This window comes from Aspergillus sydowii (assembly GCF_001890705.1).
Source record: "Aspergillus sydowii CBS 593.65 unplaced genomic scaffold ASPSYscaffold_11, whole genome shotgun sequence".
Taxonomy (NCBI): domain Eukaryota; kingdom Fungi; phylum Ascomycota; class Eurotiomycetes; order Eurotiales; family Aspergillaceae; genus Aspergillus; species Aspergillus sydowii.
The window spans coordinates 328,664-352,865 of record NW_024467869.1 but is presented as its reverse complement, the minus strand read 5'-3'; the positions used below and the strand labels follow the sequence as shown (position 1 = coordinate 352,865).

At 51.2% G+C, this 24,202-nt stretch overlaps 11 protein-coding genes across 11 annotated transcripts; 6 read left to right on the top strand and 5 right to left on the bottom strand.

Moving 5' to 3' along the window:
* The first annotated feature begins 104 nt into the window (after positions 1-104).
* On the top strand, positions 105-1,564 carry ASPSYDRAFT_48701 (uncharacterized protein). The gene is made up of 5 exons (XM_040847678.1): positions 105-265; positions 321-914; positions 966-1,034; positions 1,084-1,180; positions 1,230-1,564. Exons 1-5 carry the CDS (start codon positions 203-205, stop codon positions 1,337-1,339), a joined length of 933 nt encoding a protein of 310 aa, XP_040699296.1. The 5' UTR covers positions 105-202; the 3' UTR covers positions 1,340-1,564.
* Positions 1,565-1,660: 96 nt separating this feature from the next.
* Positions 1,661-2,660, bottom strand: ASPSYDRAFT_48699 (uncharacterized protein). Its single transcript, XM_040847677.1, has 2 exons — positions 2,436-2,660; positions 1,661-2,370 (listed from the first exon to the last, which is right to left on the bottom strand). Exons 1-2 carry the CDS (start codon positions 2,437-2,439, stop codon positions 1,841-1,843), a joined length of 534 nt encoding a protein of 177 aa, XP_040699295.1. The 5' UTR covers positions 2,440-2,660; the 3' UTR covers positions 1,661-1,840.
* Positions 2,661-3,001: 341 nt separating this feature from the next.
* Positions 3,002-5,596, bottom strand: ASPSYDRAFT_135130 (uncharacterized protein; the record flags this gene model as incomplete). The annotated part of the gene is made up of 8 exons (XM_040840714.1): positions 3,002-3,632; positions 3,685-3,865; positions 3,925-4,100; positions 4,146-4,416; positions 4,470-5,011; positions 5,061-5,335; positions 5,388-5,510; positions 5,559-5,596. The coding sequence occupies 8 exons, from the start codon at positions 5,594-5,596 to the stop codon at positions 3,100-3,102; spliced, it is 2,139 nt and encodes a 712-aa protein (XP_040699294.1). The 3' UTR covers positions 3,002-3,099.
* A 999-nt stretch (positions 5,597-6,595) lies between these two features.
* Positions 6,596-7,806, top strand: ASPSYDRAFT_80916 (uncharacterized protein; the record flags this gene model as incomplete). Its single annotated transcript, XM_040851067.1, has 3 exons — positions 6,596-6,969; positions 7,032-7,347; positions 7,401-7,806. The coding sequence occupies 3 exons, from the start codon at positions 6,596-6,598 to the stop codon at positions 7,743-7,745; spliced, it is 1,035 nt and encodes a 344-aa protein (XP_040699293.1). The 3' UTR covers positions 7,746-7,806.
* A 449-nt stretch (positions 7,807-8,255) lies between these two features.
* On the top strand, positions 8,256-9,075 carry ASPSYDRAFT_48695 (HpcH/HpaI aldolase family protein). Its single transcript, XM_040847676.1, has one exon. It carries the CDS (start codon positions 8,362-8,364, stop codon positions 9,049-9,051), a length of 690 nt encoding a protein of 229 aa, XP_040699292.1. The 5' UTR covers positions 8,256-8,361; the 3' UTR covers positions 9,052-9,075.
* A 572-nt stretch (positions 9,076-9,647) lies between these two features.
* Positions 9,648-11,387, top strand: ASPSYDRAFT_34410 (uncharacterized protein; the record flags this gene model as incomplete). Its single annotated transcript, XM_040845238.1, has 2 exons — positions 9,648-10,123; positions 10,208-11,387. The coding sequence occupies 2 exons, from the start codon at positions 9,648-9,650 to the stop codon at positions 11,385-11,387; spliced, it is 1,656 nt and encodes a 551-aa protein (XP_040699291.1).
* Positions 11,388-11,433: 46 nt separating this feature from the next.
* ASPSYDRAFT_208340 (Zn(II)2Cys6 transcription factor) lies at positions 11,434-12,848 on the bottom strand. Its single transcript, XM_040843943.1, has 3 exons — positions 12,666-12,848; positions 12,141-12,597; positions 11,434-12,085 (listed from the first exon to the last, which is right to left on the bottom strand). The coding sequence occupies exons 1-3, from the start codon at positions 12,803-12,805 to the stop codon at positions 11,519-11,521; spliced, it is 1,164 nt and encodes a 387-aa protein (XP_040699290.1). The 5' UTR covers positions 12,806-12,848; the 3' UTR covers positions 11,434-11,518.
* A 348-nt stretch (positions 12,849-13,196) lies between these two features.
* ASPSYDRAFT_208338 (uncharacterized protein) lies at positions 13,197-14,436 on the top strand. Its single transcript, XM_040843942.1, has one exon. It carries the CDS (start codon positions 13,214-13,216, stop codon positions 14,165-14,167), a length of 954 nt encoding a protein of 317 aa, XP_040699289.1. The 5' UTR covers positions 13,197-13,213; the 3' UTR covers positions 14,168-14,436.
* A 475-nt stretch (positions 14,437-14,911) lies between these two features.
* ASPSYDRAFT_48693 (uncharacterized protein) lies at positions 14,912-16,226 on the bottom strand. Its single transcript, XM_040847675.1, has one exon. The coding sequence runs from the start codon at positions 16,125-16,127 to the stop codon at positions 15,234-15,236; it is 894 nt and encodes a 297-aa protein (XP_040699288.1). The 5' UTR covers positions 16,128-16,226; the 3' UTR covers positions 14,912-15,233.
* Positions 16,227-16,659: 433 nt separating this feature from the next.
* On the bottom strand, positions 16,660-18,667 carry ASPSYDRAFT_183585 (peroxidase family protein). Its single transcript, XM_040843539.1, has 7 exons — positions 18,243-18,667; positions 18,080-18,198; positions 17,998-18,028; positions 17,798-17,947; positions 17,423-17,746; positions 17,198-17,372; positions 16,660-17,145 (listed from the first exon to the last, which is right to left on the bottom strand). Exons 1-7 carry the CDS (start codon positions 18,427-18,429, stop codon positions 16,815-16,817), a joined length of 1,317 nt encoding a protein of 438 aa, XP_040699287.1. The 5' UTR covers positions 18,430-18,667; the 3' UTR covers positions 16,660-16,814.
* A 724-nt stretch (positions 18,668-19,391) lies between these two features.
* On the top strand, positions 19,392-24,169 carry ASPSYDRAFT_60431 (uncharacterized protein; the record flags this gene model as incomplete). The annotated part of the gene is made up of 11 exons (XM_040849854.1): positions 19,392-19,487; positions 19,534-19,669; positions 19,717-19,901; positions 19,949-19,985; positions 20,042-20,109; positions 20,157-20,539; positions 20,600-20,667; positions 20,722-20,898; position 21,289; positions 22,223-22,597; positions 22,642-24,169. The coding sequence occupies 11 exons, from the start codon at positions 19,392-19,394 to the stop codon at positions 24,167-24,169; spliced, it is 3,054 nt and encodes a 1,017-aa protein (XP_040699286.1).
* Between the last annotated feature and the right edge of the window lie 33 nt (positions 24,170-24,202).

Below are 24,202 nucleotides of genomic sequence, written 5' to 3'. Positions count from 1 at the left end.
TGGCCCACTTGACTGCATCCAGAGACGCCGACCGGAGTTTGACCGGACTGAGCCCTGCAACTCAAATCATGGACGGACCCTTGCATGGAAATAGCTGTCGGTCTGCGGACTTAAGATAAGAATAGCAGTTTATATAAGGGTTGAACCCCACGCGCTGACGGAAGATAGATTAATTGCAGCAACTTCAGAACTGTCCCTCGCCATGCCTTTCTCTACCGCGAAGCCCCCATTGACCGAGGAGAATTTGCCCGACCAGACTGGAAAAGTAAGCCCGCGCCCTTGCTTGCCAGTTAAGAGCTAATCTCTGTGGCTATGGTCAGGTCTTTATCGTCACCGGTGCGACATCTGGCTACGGCCTTCTCCTTTCCACCTTCCTCTACCAGCGTAATGCCAAAGTATACCTGGCCGCGCGTAACAGCAGAAAGACACACGAAGTCATCGACGACCTGAAAAAGCGCTTTCCCAGCTCAACTGGACAGCTCGAGTCGCTGAGCGTTAATCTGTCAGACCTCACAACGATCAAGAAGTCCGTGGATGAATTCTTGAGCAAGGAGTCAAAGCTCCATGTCTTATGGAACAATGCCGGCGTCATGTTTCCACCTGAGGGGTCGACGAGTACCCAGGGCTATGAGCTGCAGTTAGGAACAAACAACGTTGGACCTCATCTATTCACGAAGCTATTATATCCGACACTCGCACAGACTGCTAAAGAGTCACCACCGAACTCTGTTCGAGTGGTATGGGTCGCCTCAGATGCTATTTCATGGGCACCTAAACCCGCGATTGATTTCTCGAATTTGGACTACCATAAGAACGAGTCTGCTCGAAACAAGTACGGTCGCAGCAAGGCGGGCACTGTCCTACAGGCCGTTGAGCTTGCGAGGAGATCACAAGACGACGGTATTGTCAGCATTGTATGTTTCGCTCATTCGCGACATTCAGCTTGTCATTCTAACTGTTGTTAGGCCATCGACCCTGGCATTGCCATGACAAACCTGCAGAAAGATATGAACCGGTTTCTTGCAGCTGCTGTTGTACGTTTCTCTGCGACATCTCCATAACTAGTAGCCTAACCATTGGTAGAGAGTCATGGCGAACAAGCCTGAAGTCGGAGCCTACACTCAACTGTTCGCCGGACTGCATCCTGACGTTACTACTGAGATTGCAAAGAAGGAGTGGAGTACGTATCTTTCCTGGTGCTATTGTATATATACTCATAATAAGAACAGTTGGCCCTCCTGGGAAAATTGCCTGCCCAAGACGAGACCTCTTCACTGACACAGAATTGAGTCGGAAGTTCTGGGAGTGGAACGAGGAGCAGATCAAATCATACCTATGACCAAATGAGGACTTCTTAGTATTTATGTTAGCTATGGCAAGGTACCTGTCATTACAGTCTTAATTCTATTTGGCCATTATGGGATAAGGTTTATCTCTAGCTCTAGTTGCAACTGCACATGGCACCAATGATATGTATTTGCCTATAGGCAGCATAAATGTCACGATGACCTCGCACAAGACGGAGGTACGTGAACAAATTATAGTAATAATATATTTGAACTGCTAAGTCTATGCACTTGTCCATATAATGCTAATTCTACTTATAGACCTGCTACTTGAGGACGCTCGCCTTATTGTGCTTACTTGACACCAGCCCTACGCGGTTTCACAGCAATGCAATGCAATTGCAATAACCATTCCTCCACCCATATCTGGAAATGGATACAGGTATGTGGACTCCGATTCTCCTATATGCCTCGCCAGCAGCAGGCGCTATCTAATTTCGTACAGTATGGTCAACGAGATCTCCAACAAAGTCCGACATACTAGAAGGTTTTCCCTAATTGTCACAGATGCAGTGTCCGTGCTCGTCCAACCAAATTATCTTGATATAGCCACCTACAATGGCCTCCCTATCCAACAGGCAGATAACCACCTGCACTCGCTCAGAGACCGGAAAAACCGGAACGGATTCTCCCGAAATGTCATCTTGATCTTCATATAACTCCCTTAGGCCACTGCAATATTTAAACCTTTGAATACCGTTGTCACCTTCACAAAACAAACCTCCTATGACATCTGTTAGGCTCGGGACGCGAAGGAGAAACTCCCGCCAGTCACTAATGGAATATAGCACCTCGTTTTTGAAGACAGTATCCGGACCTTCGAAGTCCCTGGGCGAATACGAGTCGGATCTTGTGGTCTCATAGTGTTCCTCCAGCTTGGGGTCATAGCATGTTCGTAGCCATATACGCGCCTTGTCACAGGAGCAAAAGTCTTTGGTTCCGTTGCGCTCTTGGGCTGTCTGATTGTGTGCAAGAATCCGCGCAGTCAATTCTGGGCTAATAGGGTCGCGATACTCTCTCATGGCTTCCTCGTAATACGGTTAGGAATGTCAAGGTTCCTGGAATCAATGGTGTGGCCGTGGAACGTACCCATCTTTCAGCGAGGGTTAGGTCGTGGTATTTCCAGGCCAGTTCCTCCCACTGTCTCTTGCTTTCTTCTTCGCTATTTGGCGTGTTGTAGTTCCATCCTTCCTACAGGTATATCAACTTAGATTCAGGGAATGTGTATGGAAAAATACAATTGCAAAGAGGTCGAATGGAAGCGCGCCGAACAGGGGTTGTTGAAGTTTGTGTTCTGAATCAGTTGAGCTCGCCATGATGCTAAGATCCTGGATTTCAGACACACCATCAGGAGAGTGTCACCTTTTATAGACGGAATTATGGCGAGGAAACCCAGTAGGCCGGTAACCTGGGGGGAAGAGAGAGCTTCCGCGGCTGCCTAGTATAGTACGCAGCCATTAAGGGCTAGGAGCATTAATCCATCCTATTAGCATGGTACATTTCGTCCGCATGTGATCGATACGTTCCGAGCTCTACTTTATACTATAATTACCTGCTATGTATGTCGGAGATTAAAATTTACTGGGGGTCTAGCACTATGTATGGTGACTTAATTTAGTATTCTTTCACTGTTGGTTCGTGATCAAGCATTGGCGGTTGTCAAGCGCTTCCGGTTATTTCAATATTCAGCCTATTGTATTCTTGCCTTAACGTCCTAACGCCATGCTATATCATTCAATTCTGTAACTCAGTATCAACCCAAATCAAGAAGCGAATAACCAGTATCCGGATTCCCAATCTGGTCAATAATCGCCAGGAACTCCGTCGACGAGATCCCTATATCGTTCAGCAGCTCAGCACTCGGCATCAATGCGTCTCCATGATACATCGCCGGGTCGTATACTGCATTACCATCAGCATCTGGTATGATAGCATCTGAAAATTGGTCTGCCCGCCAGTTATGCTGTTGCACATCGGTACTAGCTCTAATGTCATCCCTATGTTGCTGTATTTCCTCGCTATGCAGAGCGGTTGCAAGTGAAAGTGGCTGTAGTCCATTCGATTCTGCTCGTGCAGCTACCTCGTGGAATAGGCCTTCGAGATGCAGTAGTTCCTCTTTCCGAACTTTAGCGACTTTGTTTCCGTTGCTGATCATTTGGTCCAAGATTGAATGGGCTTCTTGTGCGGCTGCTCTGCCGTCGAAGGCTTCTGGGAATAATGCGCTTGCCATTGCGAGGTGCATTGCGGCGGCGTATGTGAACTCGAGATTGTATAGGAGGAAGACCTCTGTTGCTGTCAGTGACCTGTTACATGGCGGATAGGATCGGGGTTAGCATACCCAGGAGACTGTCGTTTTGCGATATAATCTGGAGCGTCTTGGAGGCGGACTTGATTCCTGTCATTATCAATGTCCTTGTAAGGTCCAGTGTCTCGGCAGCGTCGTCACTATCGGTGTCGAGTTTGGAAAGCCTTTCCATGAATGCGGACAGCAGAAGAGGGCGCGTTGCGACAATAACACACTGTTACAGAATGTTAGTTCGTTTGCAATCCCCACAGCCACAGAATAGGATCTACCAACCTGGTGGTAGAGCAAGGTAATATGCCGAGTCCCCCTGGGCATGGAATCGACCGAATTGCGGAATGCAGCGTGGATGATCCGCTCCACCTCCTCAGCATACCCAGTCAACTGCTGCAGAATCTGCTTTGTCGTGTCGAGAAAAGCATCTAATTGCGATTTCTCCGTTTTATAGACCGCTGGTACACGTTAGCAGACGATCATTGTACATCCTTGATACTTACTTGTCAAGATCGACGACAGCAAGTGTGACAATTTGGCCTGCAGACTAAGGGCCACGTCTTGGTGAGAGGTACTGCATGGTTCGATCGGCGTGCTGATGTCCCTATCCTGCATCGACATTGGAAGGCCAACTGAGTACGAGAAATGCCGGTCCATAATGTATAGTGTCCACCAGAGGTTCCTGCAGCGCGCCACGACATCGGCACCGAGTTGCTCTTCCGATAGCTGTGTGTGCAGGCCTTCGTACTGCGCTATTCGTATAGCTTGTCCGAGCTACAGCCAACGCCATCAGTATGGTTATCATTAGCAGGGCTTGCTTTACTCACGTAGATATAGGCTGACTCTCTCTGGTCAATGGAATAGAAGTACAACCCAGCCAGAGCAAGCACTTCAATCGCCAGTAAACTGTCCTTCCACAAGGACGCATGGTCGGGCATCAAGGACATTGCACGAACAAAGAACTCCGCGCCTGGCGGCTTATCGCTTCTCGTTCGACAGAGAAAGGCGGTTCCAAAGGAGAGAACGAGGAGGTACTGTATATACCAGAGTTGGTGCTCGGTGGCCATCCTAACCGGATCGCCTTGATAGAACTCCCGTACATTCTGGATAAACTGGTCTTCGTCGAAGAATCTGTAGTTCTGACCTAAATGGAACTTGACGGTGGCGAACAGATACAGGGCGTGGTCGAGCGATGGAAGCCCAGTGATGTCGGGGGCGTCTTTTGATGAGCAGCGGTCCCATCGTAAGGGGTACACTTCTTTCTCGACCAGAGTAGGCGCGCTGTCTGGGTATCTAGAATATAGTTTCTCCGTCATGAGGATCGTCAATCGAGTGGTGAAGGACCACATGGAGGAAGGCGCCAGCCAAACTGCAGACATGATTAATTAGTGATGCTAGCATAAGGGTAGATTTCCTACTCCAGCTGCGTTTATTCCCCTTGGTATTCTTAATAGTTGTCGAAGGCAGACTGAATGGGCTCGTCCATATGCTGGGCGCATCAGACGGCGTCGGCGCTGGCGACGGTCCTGCACCAGATATATTGGGGAATGGTGTCAATTCAGCAGACGATCCAGACGCAAAGCCGACTCTACCCCCAGCACTGGCACTGGACTGCAAGGGAGTCGTTGGCGACGGTTGCGTGGCGCCAGACGCCGGTCGGTCTCCAGCCCGTGCTTCAAGCTGTCGCAGATAACTGCACGACCTGTCAGTGAAGATATTCTGTAGCCAAAGAAAGGGAAACGAACGTCTCTGACACCAGAACTCGATTGATCCCATCGTTGAACTCGCATTTTATCCCACGACGCTGGCAGTTGCCGCAGGGCTCATCGCCAGAGCACTTGATTTTGCTGTGCCGACATGCGATGCACCTGTTGCACTCGTTAGCAGACTCTGCATGAAGCGAAAGGGCGACTTACGCATTTGAAGTTCGTTTTTTACGCGCGTTGGCTTGCATGTGTGCAGCTTGGAAATGGCTGGCTGGGAAATGTTTGACATTGACAGCGATGAAGCAAAAGTTGCACTGGGCTCGCAATGCGAGATTCCAGTCGGACGTTCTCCGGACTCTGCATCGTTGGAGAATCCATTCCGATCCTGGTGGGCCCGAGTTGGTAGGCTTATGGTCTTATGGATGGGTCCTGTGCGGGTTCCATGGGCAACTATACACTAAGTTTTACCATTTCGGGCTTGCCACCTCTATGGCTTATGCCAGTCTATCTATCTCGTCTAACAGGTTCAGGAGGCTTATCTGATACCATGGACGAAACTGGGCATATCGAAGTCTGTCCTTGTGGTGTCACGATGCCTCGGGAGCGAAACCCGACACTCATCCGCCGCTCGGCTTCGTTGGCATGGACCTAATTGATGTCGTAACACGTCTCGTGATCTTTAAAGACATTGTCATTTATGTACAGGTCATTCGAATGTGTATTCAAGGGAGCGACGAACATTGGTGGCGTCGTTAACGTAGCGCTGGTTTCTGGTGTGAATGGGCCAGTATATGTACTGATACTTGTACACGCTACGTGAGATGTATACCCCAGAAACAATTCTCCATAATATGGAGCGGCACAGAAGCAGGATTAGAGTTCCCCGCATAAACTATTCCAAATATCCAAACCGGTTTCTCTGGTTGAGTGTGGGTGAGTGTAACCGAGAACCCGAGGAACCCGATGCTCAACTGCGGTGGCAACGAGACAACAACTTCGCTTTCCGAGGAACCCGACAGTCGATATACCAGTTCACATTCGAAGAATAAGAAAATGGTCTTCGGATGGCACCCGACGAAAGGAACATACGACGCGGGTCACTTTGCGAGGACATGGGGCCAATTACAGCATCTCTGGTCGGTGTTAATCGATTGATGATATATAATGGTCTGGTGGCCCGTTCTTTACCATCATCATCAGCAGCAGCAGAGTGAGATATATAATCAAAACGGCAAAATCACTACAACATGTCAATCACCCAAGTAACAACTCCGGCCGCCGCGCCCAAGGTCCACCATGTTACACTGACAGGACACCGCGCAACCCGCCCAACAGAACCAATCCCTCAATTCCTGATCGACGACGCCAAAGTCGAGGCAAAGCAGGCATTCGACGCAAGGAAGCATGTGAACTATGAACCTCCTAGCAAGGTGACCACGATGAAGGATATCGGCCTTGAGGGCCAGGGCATTTCGCCTATCGCAGTGACTGCTCCATTTCAGCTCTTCACAGAGGAAGCCATCAAGCAGATGAGGGCTGAGATCTTCAGCCAGCCTGTGCTGGATAACTGCCAGTACATGTCAGAGTTTGTCAAGTCTACAATCCGGGGAATGGGTTCTGCGTATGTTCCTGCCACCTCACTTGCATTTTTTATACCCGATCTCTAATTTATATCTTCAATAGTCGCGCTCCGTTCATCTGCGACGCCTGGAACAGCCCCGAAGTCCTGGCCATCGTGTCCGAAGTAGCGGGCATTGAGCTGGTCCCAGCCATGGACTATGAGATTGCCGCCATCAACATCTCAGTTAACAACCAGAGCGTCCCGGTTTACACTGCTCCGAAGCAAGAGGACGACAGTCTCCCCGCATTCGCATGGCACCGTGACAGCTACCCCTTTGTCTGCGTGACGATGCTCTCCGATTGCGTCGGTATGACTGGTGGCGAGACCGCGCTGAAGACTGCCACTGGAGAGATCCTGAAAGTCCGGGGACCTGCTATGGTATTACTTCTGCACTCTATATTTCAAATTCCGTTACTGATAATTTTGTCTAGGGAACTGCCGTCGTTATGCAGGGGCGGTATATCGAGCACCAAGCCCTAAAAGCGTATGGAGGCCGAGAGCGCATTAGCATGGTGACCTCGTTCCGACCAAAGTCTCCCCTTGTTCGGGATGAGTCTGTCCTCACTGGTGTCCGACCTATCAGTAACCTCTCGGAACTGTACAGCCAGTATACGCGATACAGACTGGAGGTCATCGAGGAGCGGGTCCGCGACCGTCTGAAGAAGGAGCAGTACCGGGAATTCGCACAGCGGCCGTTTGATATTGCTGATGTGAAGACGTTCTTGAAGGAGCAGAAGGAGTATATTGAGTCGATGATTGAGGAGATTGTTGAGTAGACACATTTTTTAAGATTGTTTTATTAGCCTTTCTATATTGATGAATGAATTTGAATGAATTATGCTGCATGTACATTGACTGTCTTGCATTCGACAAACATCATAATCAAAAGTAACTATATAGATCTGCTAATCCCAGCTCCTCCTGTACAGACACTGGATCCTAATCAGTAGAAGACCGGGGGTGAGTACTGTCATAGACCAACAGGGTTGTGGGGAAGCACAGATAATGTGGGATAAAGTAACCCCCGAGCTGCGTAGCCCATATTGAACCCGGGCTCGCGTTCATCGGAAATTTGGCGCCCCCAAGTTGAGCCGTCCGGGTTGATCGACTCCAAATGCGTTCTATCCGAGGCAGCCAAGACGGATTCCTCGGGTGGGCGGATCCATCCTCTCAACTCTATATACAACGTATTTCGAGGACAGTCTTGCTTTTTCGTTATTGAAGTTGCTTCCATCTTTAAAAGGCATTCTACTTGATTCTAATACACAACATCCAATGCAAGCAGCCAACCGGCTCCAAAGACGCCTCAAGGCAGGCCAGCCCGCATACGGCGGGTGGCAGATGCTCCCCGGAACAAACCTCACCAGAGTCCTATGTCGTTCAGCCACAAACATGGACTGGCTACTTGTCGATCTCGAACACGGGAATATCTCCGATGACTCCATGCACGAGATAGTCGCCGCCTCTGCTGCCTGCGGCGTCTCGCCCATCGTACGCGTTCCTGAAGGCCAGCACTGGATGATCAAGCGCGCCCTGGACTCTGGCGCGCATGGGATCCTTGTGCCTACACTTGAGACGGTGGAAGAGGCGTGGAATGTGGTGAAGGCGTCGAAATTCCCGCCGATGGGGAATAGAGGGTTTGAGCCGCTTTTGGCGGTTGAAAAGTTCGTTGAGCAGCGCCCTCATGGTGCTGGGGTTAAGGAGCTTACTGGGAGGGAGTACCTGGAACAGGCGAACAGCTCGCTTGTGATTGCTGTGCAGATTGAAACGAAGTCCGCCTTGGAGAGCGTCCGGGAGATAGCCCATGTGCCTGGGATTGATGTGCTGTTTGTGGGTCCCTTTGACTTGGGTGTTAGCATCGGCCATCCCATTACTGGAGGGAAGATGGATGAGACGCTTTCTCGGGCCATTCAGTCGGTGCAAGCGGCTGCGCAGGAAGCGGGTATTGCTGCCGGGATCTACTGTGACAGTGGCGACGAGGCGGAGGAATGGGCGAGCAAAGGATTCCTGATGAACAGCGCCATGACGGACATGATTGGGCTTCGGCAGGTAGTCACTCAGTCATTCAAGTGTGCATTGTAATACACTCGGGGGGCGATATTACAGTGGTATTTAGTTCTATATAATTTCAATCTTTCTACTATCTACACTTCGTTGTAATACAGTGCCTACGAATGCCAACCACGGTCTATCTCAAACGGGATCCGGGGGATAACATCGACCATGGATCAAGAGTCTGCCACTGCGGAATGTAAACCAAACAGTGCAATTAAATATGTGGACACGGTCGGAGATAATATATACTCCACATGAGGAATATATACTTCACATGAGGCCCTACTCGCGGACAAGAAAAGGCCGAAAGCTTGTGCCATGGGAAGCCTTCGAGTATAGAGTTCCGAATCGAATGGCGGATAAGAAGCCGTACCGGGGCCCCGACGAACCCGAGCCCGCCATGAAGCCAATCAGTTCGAATATAATTCCATGAGCAGGGCCAATAACCCCGCACGCCACGATGGAAGTGTGGGGGCTGGAACCCGGGGTGCAGGTGCATATTTGCAGTATAGTCAACAGCATATAAGTTACCGCTGTCCTGCCACTAGGCAGGGTATACCCTGAGCCACTTCGCTCAGAATAGCTTCCTGCACTCTCGGGACTCTTACCGGGATAACCCGAAAATGGCAGTCTCAGTCGAAGAAAAAACCGATGCCCCCAAGGAGATTGACGATGTCGATGCCCACAAGACGCCAGGGGATGTCATTGAAGGACAGGCCTCTGCCAGGATAGGGGTACTGCACCGTCGGCTCGCCAATCGACAGATCCAGCTGGTGGCGATTGGAGGGTCTATCGGTACCGGTCTCTTTATTGCCATCGGCACTGGACTCTACAAAGGTGGTCCAGCGAGTTTGTTCATCGCGTTTATCATTGAAGCGATCATGGTCGGGATGCTTAACAACTGCCTCGCTGAGATGACAACATACATGCCAGTTAGTGGTGGTTTTATCAGACTGGCAGGTAAATGGGTTGATGAAGCTTTTGGCTTTATGGCCGGGTGGAATTTCTTTATTTACATGGCGCTTACTGTTCCCTTTGAAATATCTGCGGTCAACCTACTGCTGGAGTATTGGCGAGACGATATCCCGGTTGTTGCTGTGTGTGTTGCTTGCATCGTTGCCTATGGGTGACACTATACCCACTCCCCGTTTTCTTATATTCAGTCACTAACCAGAGAATACAGACTAATTAACCTCCTTGCGGTCGGCACCTACGGAGAGGCTGAATTCTGGCTCAGCGGCGGCAAGGTCATTTTGATCTTCATGCTGTTCCTGTTTACATTTGTCACAATGGTCGGGGGAAATCCACAAGGTGATGCCTATGGATTTCGCCATTGGAATACACCCGGGCCCTTTGCAGCCCATGACGGTGGTGGTAAACTGGCTCGCTTCGAAGGCTTTCTAGGCGCACTGTGGATTGCCCTGTTCACAGTCGTTGGCCCGGAGTATATATCCATGGTGGCAGCAGAGGCCAAGCATCCTCGGATTTATATTAAAAAGGCCTTTATCACAGTTTACTGGCGTTTCGGAGTCTTCTTCGTCGGAGGTGCCCTCTGCGTTGGCATCCTGGTCGCATATAACGACCCCCTCCTCGTCAGCGCCATCGAAAGTGGCAAGTCGTCGGCTTCCGCATCTCCGTACGTGATCGCCATGTCGAATCTTGGTGTTGGCGTGCTGCCTCACATTGTCACTGCCCTGATGGTGACTACCGTCTTTTCCGCTGGAAATACCTATACCTATGCAGCAACTCGAGCACTGCACGGTTTAGCAGTCGGGGGCCAGGCACCGCGCATTTTCGCAAAGACGACTGCGAAGGGTATTCCCATTTACAGCTTTGCTGTGGTCATGGCCTTTGCCTGCTTGTCGTTTCTGCAATTATCCGGTGGTTCAATGCAGGTTCTCGAATGGCTGATCAGCATAACCACTGCCAATATCCTCATCGACTACATCATCATCACAACGACATACGTCTGTTTCTATCGCGCCTGTAAAGCCCAAGGATTCGATCGAACAAGTCTTCCATATTTCGGCCGATTCCAGCCATACTGTGGATACATCTCGCTCGCCTGGATGATCGCCATGGCTGGGTGCTTTGGGTATCAGAGTTTCACGCCCTGGTCCACTTCGACCTTCTTCCTGAACTACACTATGGTGTTGCTCGCGCCTATTACGTTCACGGCTTGGAAGGTGTGGAAGAAGACCCGCTGGCTGCGACCGAATGAGCTGGACCTGACCTGGGAGGCGGAGCTTATCGCGGCGTACGAGCAGACTGAGGAGGACCAGCCCACGGGCTTTTGGAGGGAGATGGTTCACATGGTGAATTTCAAACGCTTCTATAAAAATAGGGACGGGGCTGTCGTTTAATCTGGGACGCTTTGAGAAGCCTGTTTTTATAGACAGGGGTACATATATCAGAAATGTTTACATGCCACAAGTGTACCAAGTAAACGCCCAATAATGCAATTCATCACTCGTAAACTCTCGCTGTGCATGTATCAAACGCCAATACCCTCCAGGACAACTGCTGAATTGGATATCCATTCCGACTCCAGTGTGTCGTTTAAGTCAGGGCCCGCCATTTTCTCTGCACCCACGGCCAGCCACTCCTCTTTGCCTTTGGCGTTCCATAATTGAAGGTCCCTTGGTAGAGGAAATTGTAAGTCGCGAGGCCCAAGACTCCAAGACCCTGCTGTGTGCACATTTCCTACAACAATGTCAAGCTTCGGTGATGTACTGAAAGCGCTGCAGACCTTGAACAGCGCGAGGTTGAAATGTTTGACTTCCTCAACAGAGACCCAGTTGAATGTACCTATGTCACTAGGCGAGCATCGGGATAGCATATTCGGGTAATATAACATTCCTATCTTCTTGCAACTGGTGACAAGCCGAGTGAGGAGATCTAAGTCGTCAGGTCGCAGGCACGGCTTCAGATCCAGACCAAGCACCCCACAGGGCCTGACCAGTCCGGCGAATATGATATGCAGTAGAATTGCCTGATATGTCGGGATGGGCCAGGCGCAGGAATTCCAAGCCTGCTCTGAGTTGGAGGCGTCCCATACATGCTGTGGTCCATAATTAATAATGAACACCGTATTTAACAGAAATTTGACGACGTACTGTCTGTTCATTTATGGCTGAACCAAGAAGCTTATGCAACTCCACTGCCTTTGCTTCCGCATTCTGTTCCTGGCTCATCCACAGGCCAAGGACAACCATAGACTGGATGAGTAAGGGTGTCTCGTATTCGCTAAACGATGACTGGTGGACGAATGACCAGTGGGGATGGAATAATTCCCAGTAGAGACCTAGGTAATGGGCTTTCTTTGCTGAACGATTGTTCTTCAATTGGCGGTTATCTTCCCACGATGTTGGTGGCCTGTAATCGGTAGAGCTGGCCGGCTGTACTTCAGTCTGCCGGCCCAGAGAACAGTCAATTCTGCGTCGACGGCACTCCCGACACGGATTTCCTCCCTCACAGCGAATCTTCTGGTTTCGACAGTGTGTGCATACGTGTTTGATCTGTCGGGGTTCAGTTATGTCGTGCATTTTTTGCATATGTCTTCGCAGAGTGTCCCTAGCACCCACTAGGGACACTCACGTCAGAACTGCTATTTTAGCTACAAGTACTTAAGTGTGCATTACTTCCGGCCAAATTCATGGCTACATACTATGCAACGGAGAGCCGGCTGGTGGTGCTGCTTCTCATGGCGACGCAGGTGCTCCTTTCGCTGGTAGCTCGCATTACAGCCGCGGTAGCAGCATTTGAATGTCTCCGAAGACATGAAAAAGGGCAGCGCAGTAGACGCCTAGAGGATTTATACTGAGAATTGAATCATTCAGGTGCGTTGCCGGATGCCGCGGACAGGAACACTCGATGGCATAGGCTTAGTAAGGACAGTCGAGTCACGGCAATTCTCTAACTGGTCAGCTAATACCCCATACTTGGCTACTCGAGGTTAACAAAGCTTACGCCAAGATAGCTAACTTGTTGGGTGCTATCGAGTTGGAATGGGCATTCGGACAGCCCATCGGTAATCCCATCGGAGAGCCCATCGGGCAGCCCACTCCAGTATAGAATAATCAATAATTTATAATTCCTCCGCCATATCGACTTTAAATCATGACCTGGTCCTCACAGTTTATCAGGTATTGGTACAACAAGACATTATCCCCTATACACTGAATTGGTTATGCCTTCTATTCTCGTCGCAGGTGCCACTGGCAACACCGGCCAAGGCGTCGTCCGAACCCTATCCAAGCTCCTCTCAACAAGCGATGCCCTATCCAACCACCAAATCATCGCACTCACGCGCTCCCTACAAAGCCCAAGCGCGCAACAACTCGCCAAACTCCCCGGCGTGCAGGTAATCGAACAAAACTGGGTCGAAATCACCGCCGACTGGCTCAAGCAACACTCCGTCGTCAAAGCCTTCATCGCATCCCATCTTAACCCGAACCAATTCGCCGAAGAATCCACCTTCCATGTTGCTGCCCTGCAAGCCGGCGTAAAGTACGTCGTCCGCATCTCGACCAACGCACCCAATGTCCGTCCCGATTGTCCGGCATACTACCCCCGGTCTCACTGGGCTATTGAGACGATGCTTACCACGCCCGAATTCAGCGCGTTGCAGTGGACCTCCCTACAGGCTAACATGTTTGCTCCGTTCTGCCTGTTTTCTGCGGCTGGGTTTATCAAGAAGTACCGTGAGACTGGGGTCCAGGGGACACTGAAGCTGCCGGTCTCGCGTGATACACCTGTTGCTATGGTCGATCCTGATGAGATTGGAGTGTTTGCGGCGCATCTCCTTGCCTTGTCTGATCCTTCCGATCATAATAAGGCTCGGTATATTGTGAATGGTCCAGTGAACACCAATGGGAGGGAAATTTTGGCTATGGTTGAAGGGTATATTGGTACGGAGGTTGAGAATGTCAGTTACGAAGACATGTCCGATATCCTTTCCTCGCCGCTCCTCGAGGAGTTGAGGAGGAATAACTCGCCGAATGTCATCAACTCCATTGAAGCGTCTCCCCTTCCAATGTGGGCGGGAGAGTGCTCCCTTTCCACGACTAGCAAGGCGGTACTGGAGCTCACCCCGCCTAAGCGCACGCCTGAGGAGATCTTGCGAAGCCTCCTGGAAGGTTAGGCAAGGTATAATGCTCTTCGGCGATCGGGAACGAGCAGTGCATTTTTTTTTACCTGGACCTTTGACAGCCTCTGTTGCTTGAGATGGAATAGTATTGGACCAGCTTATTCATGTAAACTAGGCTAGGAAGGGATATAAGAATCAGTAGATACATTTTAGTGTTAATACTGAAAATGAAGGAGCCTAGGGCAAGCTATGGGAAGGGCCGAGGAATTGATTCCCTGCACTTTTAGGACATTCTCCCAGTCAAACCCGAAGCTGGGGATCTCCCGTCATATATAAGTAAATAATATGAGGTATTAGATCCGCCCCGACAGCACGAGCCAAAACATTGATCACCTTCCATGTCAGCAGCACTCGGTAATGTGTAGGAACACAACATACTATATCCCAGGGTGGGTTCTGATGCACGGCGTGTGTATGGAGGCGGTGGCTCGTCTCTATTAAACACATCAGTACCATGCTGCGACTTGAGCCCAAAGCTGCACGTACTCGGGATCACGAATAGAGGTAGAGGCAGATGAACCACCAGACGCTGTTCTATGTTTCACTTTGCAAGAAAAGAGACTTCGCAGTTTAGTCTTCCAGCTAGAGTTCTCTCGTTTCTCAGGCATGATCGATATAGGTAAAATCGAGTCTGTGACCAGGCGAGGTGACGATGACGGGTCTCACCCATATTAATAGGACTCGACATCAGCACAGGGGTTGGCGTACATTGATGCAAGGGCGGCGATACTTCCTTTGTCTGGTAGCCAGGGCTGTTGTGATTTCTTGTGACTTCGCCGAAGTCTCAGTTCGCCGAACGAGCTGCCTCGAATAGGAAGGTCATCTACACAATGGGATGTACTAGGAAGGCGCGGGGGTTCCTAGTCAACGGGGAAACGACGACCGAGTCCATGGTTTGTGCCTTCCTCGTAAGGGATAAACTGCTGCTGTTTAGCATAGGAAAGAGCACGATGCAATATTTTATGTTGTATTTGAGAGGTTACAAGATATGAATTTACTAGATGGTAAATGCTATTCAGCACTACAAAATGATCCCTTCCCATTCTCAACATTCATCGGTCTATTCATAAAACACCAAGCATCTAACCTCAATACTCTGCCTCGGCGGCGCATCCTCCGGCGTCTGGGGATCCAAAAACGCCGTATGCCCAGCCCCATGCGCAATGCCCGTAGTCCCCGTCATAGTCTGGCTCCGCGAGTCAAAGCACTTGATGAACATGGCTTCTTCCGGCCTCATGTCCTTCTGGTAGTAGAAGCGGTGGGCCTCGTTTGGCGCTATCGAGTATGTCTCGCCCTTGGCCTCGTACCCCTCTGTTGAGCTGGATGACTCGGGGGCCTGTGGCTTCTCTCCGCCTGGCCCGGTGGTGGCGTCCTTGGGGTATAGCAGGTCCACCTTGACGAAGTCCGCTTCGGCCATGCTGCGCCAGTCGATTACGGCGAGGGGGAAGTCTGTTGCGGGATTGTCGATTGGGCGCCAGACGTTTATGATCTGGTATCGCTTCTTTAACAGGTCTTCAACCTCGTCTGGTGGTAAATGACGGCGGACTCTTTGCTCTGCAGCCCACGGGGTCTGGTCGACGTGGACCAGTTGGACTGGAGCGCGCGGAGAAGATTTTTCTCGCCGTCGAATAGTGTGATCGAAGAGAACAACTTTCTTGATACCAGGTAGCTTTTCTCGTAGGAGTTGCTCGACCTGGGCGTAGTAGTTTGTCGTCACCCAGGATGCATCGTTGAAGTTGTTTTCCTTGCTTGGACTGTTGTACACGGCGAATCCGCTGTTGTCGGTTGAGAACTCGCTCTCTCGTCCCCGGATGTTCTCAACTGTGCGCGTCTTGTCGATCAGGGTGTACGATGAACCCGGTCCATCGACCTTGCCCCATGGTTTCTTGAACGTCTCTGTGGCGTGGGGGTCGTAAGACGCCGGGTCGATGTATTTGAACACGCCGGTTGTCATTATGACTACAGATGGTGTGAAATATACAGATGGATGAGATACGCTTCCTGCAAATGTTTCTGACGACCAAGAGTTATATAGAAGCGATGGAATAGAAATGTTAATAATTCTGTCAATTGTGTTAATAATTGTGGTATGACGTCGGCTGACAAATGCAAAGATCTCCCCGCCTCTGCCAAGCCCAGTAATCACGCACTCTGATTGGCCAGTTGGACCTATACCATCCAGTATTTGTAACCCGAAGAGGCTCTTACAGCCGCAAACACCGAGTGGGATGGTGTATGGAATTTCATGCATCTGCTGGAATATTCTCAGCATCGGCTGTGCGGGATATAAGCTTCTCCTGCACATGTAGTGCGCATTTCGGCCGGCGTTTGCCGTCCCATCTTATCATTTTTCGGCCATTGGTTGAAACCCCGAAACATGTGGGAATACGAATATATATTTAAACCACCACGACGATGTGGACATGGCAAACAATAACAATACTTGCATAACTATTATAACGCTTTTAGAGAACCATTTCAAATGCAGAACGGATTTGTCGAAGCAATAAATTAATTAGGTGACCTGTGCTCCTATAATACACAAGGTCTAATCATACACGGGCATTCATACACGTAGCCCAGGTCTAGAATGGAATATAACAACACCATACAATATCAGTAGGAGTAACATCACCCAGATCTACAAAATACTAGTACTCTTCGCAGCACCAGGGAACAGATCCTGAATAGCCTCCCACGCGGGTTTACCACCAACCTGCATATCCTTGAAAGCGGGACAAGCCAAATCAAGCAGCGGGATCTCCAGAGCCTTCGTAATGAAGTCCAGAGGAACAGCGAGGGTCTGGTAAATACCAGCAAGCGCATTGGGACTGGCGAACTTGAGGACTTCAAATATGAAGCAGAGCAGGTTGTTTCCTTCGAGTAGGGTGGTGGCGTTGAGCACGCCGCCGGTGAGGTCTGACATGTCAAGGCCGGTGAAACTGTTGACGGTGCCGGTGTTTCCGCCGATGCTGTTCTTGTTAGCAGGGTTTATATAGGTGGTGAATTGGCAGTGGCCCTTACCTTGCAAGCTCGGGATACTTCATGGTCCAGTCGAGCAGGTCCACGTTGAGGCCGAGAAGACCCCAGTCCGTAGGCCTCCTGTACCAGTTCTCAGGGAGACGCTCCCAACCCTTTCGGTATTCAAGATTGTTGTCATCTCCGTAGACTGCGAACAGGTTGCGCACGATTTCCTTCGCTATATACATTGTCAGTGATAACCGGCAGATGATTAGGTGAGAGTCGTACTCAAAACACCATCAGGCTGCTCCGTAGAGTGGTTCCTAAACAGCCTGCCGGCAAAGAGATATCCAGCATTACGCGCCAGGAAGCCCGTGACAGGTCCGAAGTAAAATTCAGGGTTCGTCGCTTTGCTCTGCTCGAATCGGATCGCGGCTCGCTTGGCCATGATGTCGAGGGAGAATGTGCCGTTCTCGTCAGCCATGGCGTACCACTCGCGGAAGAGAGTCATGTTCATCGTGGAGGCGTCGCCGGTAACGTAGATGTCGTCGCGGGTATTGGAGGAGTCGGACTCGACGAAGTTATGCGAGCCTGTTAGGCCTTGGGGTTCGCCTGTAGAGAAAGATTAATGGTGGTAAATGGATGAGAGTTGCGATTACATACCAAGCAGGCCAAGCCCGTTACCTAGAATGTTGTTGACGCCGGTATCACGGCCGCCGATAGAAAAGCCAGGGTTGATGGACAGAGGGTTGCCGACCCAGACGAGGCCCATAGTGGCGAGGATCATGGCGAGGTCAACGCCCATTCCGTACACTGCAAGGTTAGCATTTAGCATGTCCAGAGGACAGATCGCAGCAGCATACCCTTGTTAATGGCACCAATGACCTCAGTGAACTGCGACAGTTAGCTGATAACGCGATCGAATGGTTCTCGAAGGCCGCGTACCGAAACAACACCACTGCGCGGAATATACCCGTGGTTGGCGAGGGCATTCAGTCCAGGACAAGGACCACGCTGGTCACCATTGTCATAGTCAGGGGGGTGGAAAGCATGGTCGCCGGTAACTATAAAGTCAGTTATTGTTGGGCCGAGGAAGGAGCACTCATACTGTCAATGGGCGTGTCCATAGAACTAAAGAGACGTTTCTCATGTTGCTGTTCATTCAGCTGTTCCAGAACCTTGGCTGGAAGGTTTTGCAGAGTCTGCTCATGAAGCCTCTTGTGGCTATGGCCATGTTCGAAGGAAGGGAAGCTGGCAGCGCAGGCCGCGAACAGAACGAAGGGCCACACTTTCATGGCGTTAAGGAGAGACTTGAAAGTGCAAAAAGAAAGGAAAAGACAGAACGAATGAGAGGCGATGTTTCAGTAATCAACAGGCGCCGATATAAATGAACTGATCGCAGCAGAGGAACTGGCAGGGGTTGCTCAAGACAACCCTAACCACCACGCAAACACATTGATCAGCGTAGTTAATAATTGTGCCTCTCTCACAGGCGCGACAAAGGTACCAATTTGGACAGACTCAGGTTTTCTGAGTCGTGACGAACTAGCAAAAGGGGCCATCCGAGCCCCCGTCCCAATTTTTTAAAGCCGTCAACACGGGCGGCTATTCTCCGGTGTGGGCAGTGGAGTGCGAGACAGCTCCATAACGGACGGGATAACGACAACCGCAAGACAAGTCCGCAAGTGCCAGACCGTCAGACACCAGATGTGGCCCGTGTGGACAGCTTCTGATCTGGGGTAGGAGCGGCATGGGCTCCATAGCCTCTATTTAGCCACTGGCCGATGGGGCTCGTTGCTGCAGATCGTAATAACAACGTCCAGCCTAGATCCCTGAAGAATGACTGACTCGTCCCTGCCTAGCTCCAATCTACTTCTCGTTGGGGCAACTAGGCACTACGAGCGTTGAATGTTCCGTGTGCTCTGTATTGCGGCATGGCCCAACTGCCAGGGAATGAACAGGAGAACTCTTCATCTAACGCAGCTTGGCAGCGGCCCAAGTCCGTGGACGGGAACTCCTCGTGGCAAGGCTGAACGCTTATCATTATTGATTTGCTGCCTCCCTGGGGGATCGATTCGGCATGTCGAGGGATGTGTGGTAGCCGTGGCTATAGCTGACGAAGTCTCAGTCATCGCAGCGCATCTTACCAACTTTATTCATTCTTTGTGTCCTTCGTTATCCTTGTTGTTCTGTCGCTCCTTTATTCCTTTGGTTTCTTTATTTTCTGTGTGTTCTCTGTGTTCTTCGATTCTCTACAATGCGATTGTGGTCAATTGTGGCCCTGCTGGCCATCTGCACCACGGCTGCAGCGGCCAGTATGGAGGATCTGGCCAAGGCTTTGCCGCCATGTGCTGTACGTTGGGGTCCTATATTGAGCAGTCGGGGCTAACCAGTGTCAGTTGGAATGCTTCATTAACGCAATCCCTGCGTCTCCGTGCGCTGCAACAAACCAGACCTGTCTCTGTACAGACCCGGGCTTCACTGCAAATGTTGAGACATGCGTCATGGGTGCTTGCACCATTCGCCAGGCTCTAAGTAAGTCCTCATAGCACATTTACCAAGTGCACATGTTGACAAGACAGCAACGAAAAATGTCACCTATACGATGTGCGATATGCCGGTGCGCGACCGCACCATCCTCGTCTCAGGAATTGGTCTCGCAGGAGTAGGAATTGCATTCGTTGTCTTCTGCTTGCGCCTTATCGCCAGACTCCCATGTTGCGGTGGCCAGTTTGGCTGGGATGACTGGACCATGGTGTTGACAATGGTACGTCTGTGGATCTGGAGGGATGTACTGATTACTGACAACTCCAGGTCTGTGTCATTCCGCTGTCAGCATTGTCTTGGGTTTGTGAGTAACTGAAGATTCCTCATCCTTTATCGAGCCCGATCTGATATGATCCTTAGTGGCCGACGATGGGCTTGGCCTGGATATGTGGACGGTGCCGTTCGATAATATCACTCACATTCTCTATGTAAGTCAAGTCATTAAACATGAAGATATAATGCTTATACAACACAGGTCTACTTCTGGGATGAATTACTCTACCTCTCCGCAGTCGGGCTGACCAAGATATCCATTCTCTGCTTCTACCTGCGTGTCTTCCCCCGTCGCGAGGTCAGGAGGCTTATATACGTTGCCATCGGCCTCAACGTTTCCTACGTCCTCGTGTTCAACATCATCACCATATTCCAGTGCAATCCGGTCCAAGGCGCCTGGCTGCGCTGGGACGAGGAGCACGAGTTCAAATGCAACAATGTCAACGGGCAGGTCTGGTGTTCGGCGATATTTAACATCATCCTCGATGCCATGGTCATGGCATTGCCTATGCGAGAGCTCTACATGCTCAATCTGTCCTGGAGGAAGAAGGCATTTGTCATGTGCATGTTCTGTCTCGGAATCTTGTGAGTCCCCGTCGTTCGGCCGAACAATAACCTACAGAGTCAGGGGTACTAACTGGATAGCGTCACCCTGGTGAGCGTCATCCGCCTGGATGCATTGATCGTCTTCGCCAACACTACAAACGTTACCTGTAAGTTCAGCTCTTCCGTCCCGCTCGTCCAGCAAACCCCCTAACAGGAAACAGGGGACTACGTGAAAGTGGGCTACTGGAGCACTATTGAGGTCCATGTTGGCGTGATCTGCGCCTGTCTCCCGGCTCTGCGGTCCCTATTCCGTCGTATCTGGCCTTGCGTCTTTGGGGATACGCAAGTAGGGACGTCCCAGGGGCGCAGGACAAAGTCCACCGGAACAGGGTCCCGCAGTGCACTGAAACATGGAGACGATCACTTCGTGCCACTGGTGGATATGGGAAATGGAAGCGCCGGACCGTACAAGAATGACCCCGAGCATAACGCGCGGTTCTAGATAGTCTATGCCTTCGTATTGGGTGTAATTAAGCCTCACTAGGTAGTAATAATGTAGTAATAATGGTGATCTTCGTCCCCCACCTTGTGACAGTCGGTCAGAGGAGTTGGGTTTATGTCTGCTCCATCAACACAGGCGGCGGTCTTCGTGGTAGTAATGGAAGCAACTAGGTCGCAAGGTTTCTGGAGGGGATGAAGACACGAGCTCCAACTTTCCGCGTCTCCGTTGCAATCTCCTTTGTGAGCCCCTAAAGACAATGGGGATCCTCGCCTTATCTGCGGTATAGAGTGGGTACTTGGTAGGAGAGTCGACTGGCTTGTTGTGATGCTATTATATCCCCTTATGAACATACACGAGGAGGCATTGTCGATCACGCACCGTAGCCTCCCGAATAACGAGGCCACGCGCGCAGTTTGTGAAGCTTCATCCCGTATCTGTTACGAAATTCGCCTCATGGATTTGCTCCGTAGATCACCGTGTACCTCGTAATAGTGGGAAGATGAGCTGAAATAGGGTTTCTGCAGGATTGTCACAGGCAGCGGCCCTGCCCAGTCGCAAGCTAAGCAACCGCCATTCTGGAGTCTAGGGCTGGCGGCGCAGTGGCCAAGACTGAGCCAGCGCCTTAGTGGAGAGACCGGTGTCCACTGCTGGCCGGACTAACTTGGGTCTCATTTAAACTGTGCGCTAAAGACTGTTGGGCCGCAGCCCCACTGAATCTGTTGCCTATTCGGGCAACGAAGGAATGCCTGGTGTCTTGGCTATATTATTCTGCTACACCGGCTGCATCCTTCATTCCAGCGTGCCGGTGCGTCCAGTTCGCCCCGGCAGTGGGCTTTTGAATGCGGGCTGACTTTCCTCGACATGAACGGCGTGGTGGCGGACGTTTTCCGGGGGTTGATGACTCTGTAGAGCGGAGTCAGGAGAGACGGTCGACTATGGACAGGGGCATACGGAGTATACTGGTGGCTATAATACCGTTGTATGATAATAATATAACCGCCCAGCTTTGTTGGCGGACAGTTTAGTTGTTCTCTCACCCTCCAAGCCGTCTTGCTTGTAATCAAGCTTTTGTCATTCGTTTCTTTGTCGTTGCTTGTTTATTTTGTCTTTCCATTGTTGGCCACAATGCTCGTCAAGGAGTTGGGCGTCGTCTCATTGCTGTCCAGCCTGTTATGGAATCCTGTCCTGGCAACCCATGCACACCAGCACACCCATCGCAGTTCCAACTCCAGCACCGCGTATGACTATATCGTCGTCGGGTCCGGTGCTGGCGGCGGACCCCTCGCTGCTCGTCTGGCACGAGGCGGACACAAAGTCCTGCTGATTGACGCTGGCGATGACCAGGGTGACGCTCTGCCACAGCAGATTCCTGCGATGCAGCTGCACTCCACGGACTACGAACCCATGCGGTGGGATTTCTTTGTGAACCACTACGACGACCTCTCCCGGCAGGAGGAGGACAGCAAGATGGTCTACCGCACCCCGGCTGGCGACCTGCACAGGGGTTCTAACCCCCCTGATAACTCGGAGCCTTTGGGAATCTTGTATCCCCGTGCTGGGACTCTCGGCGGATCCACGACGCACAATGCTATGGTGTAAGTCGCTATCCTGCCTAGCATGGGCAATGCTGACTATTTAGTACAATCTACCCCTACGAGCGCGACTGGGACGACCTGGCCGCACTGACAGGCAATGAGACCTGGAAGGCAGACAACATGCGGAATTACTACAAGCGCCTGGAGGACAACCGCTATGCCCCCAGCGACATCGTCAACCACGGCTTCGGGGGCTGGCTCCAGACCTCTCTCACTCAGCTCACCCTCGTCGTCGAAGACCTCAAGCTCCTCTCCCTCGTTATTGCGGCTGGCACAGCCATGGGCCAGAACCTCGTTGGCAAGGTCCTTAACACTGTCACCGGCCTGGCAGGCATTCTGGCACGCGATCTGAACACCGGCTTCTCGTGGAGGGACAAGGACGAGGGTCTCTTCCAAGTTCCTCTTGCCGTCAAGATCCCAGAGTACAAACGCACGGGGCCCCGGGATTTCATCATGGACACTATCGACCAGGGATACAAGCTTGATCTGCAGCTCACCACCCTCGTCACCAACGTCATCTTCGATAAATCCGGCGCCACTCCCCGTGCCATCGGGGTCGACTACCTCGAAGGCAAGAGTCTCTACCGAGCAGACCCTCGCTCCGGCTCCGCATCAGCTGGAACCCCAGGAAAGGTCTACGCAAAGAAGGAAGTCATCCTCTCCGGTGGAACATTCAACACGCCCCAGATCCTCAAGCTCAGCGGTATCGGCGCCAAATCCGAATTGGCCAAGCACAACATCGACACAGTCGTCGACCTCCCCGGTGTCGGCAAGAACATGCAGGACCGCTACGAAGCAACCCTTATTGGCAAATCCCCTACGGACTTTACCCTCACCACGAAGTGCACTTTTCTCGAGGAGACCCCCGACCCCTGCTACGAGGACTGGAAGAACGGCGTTGGCTTCAAGGGCACGTACATGACCAACGGCATCGCCATTGCTATCATCAAGAAGTCTTCTGTCGCCGAGCACGACGAGCCGGATCTGCTTATCTCTGGTGCGCCAGGGAACTTTTACGGGTATTACCCTGGATTCCCGCAGGAGTGTCTTTCCGATGCGCAGCACTGGGCGTGGATTGTGCTCAAGTCTCGCTCGCGCAATAACGCGGGCACTGTTGAGCTGCGCTCCACGGATCCGAGGGATATGCCGCTGATCAGCTTCCGGTCGTTCGACGAGGGTGTTACCACTGATGGTGCGGATGAGAAGGATCTCCAGGCTGTCTACGAGGCGATGGAGTTCTCGAGGGACATCTTTGATAACCTTGTCCCGCTGGATGGTGACTTCACTGAGTCGTGGCCGGGTCGGGATAATGTTACCACTGAGAAGGAGATGAAGGAGTTCATTAAGAAAGAGGCATGGGGACATCATGCCTGCTGTACGGCGCCGATTGGAGAGGATGGTGATGAGATGGCGGTTTTGGATGGAGATTTCCGTGTTAGGGGAGTCGATGGGCTTAGGGTTGTCGATGCCAGTGTCTTTCCCAAGATTCCAGGGTACTATATTGCCCTGCCGATTTATATGGTCTCTGAGAAGGCGTCGGATGTCATTCTCGCTGACGCTGGGAAGTGGTGAAGTTATTGTTATAATCTTGTAATAGCACACTAG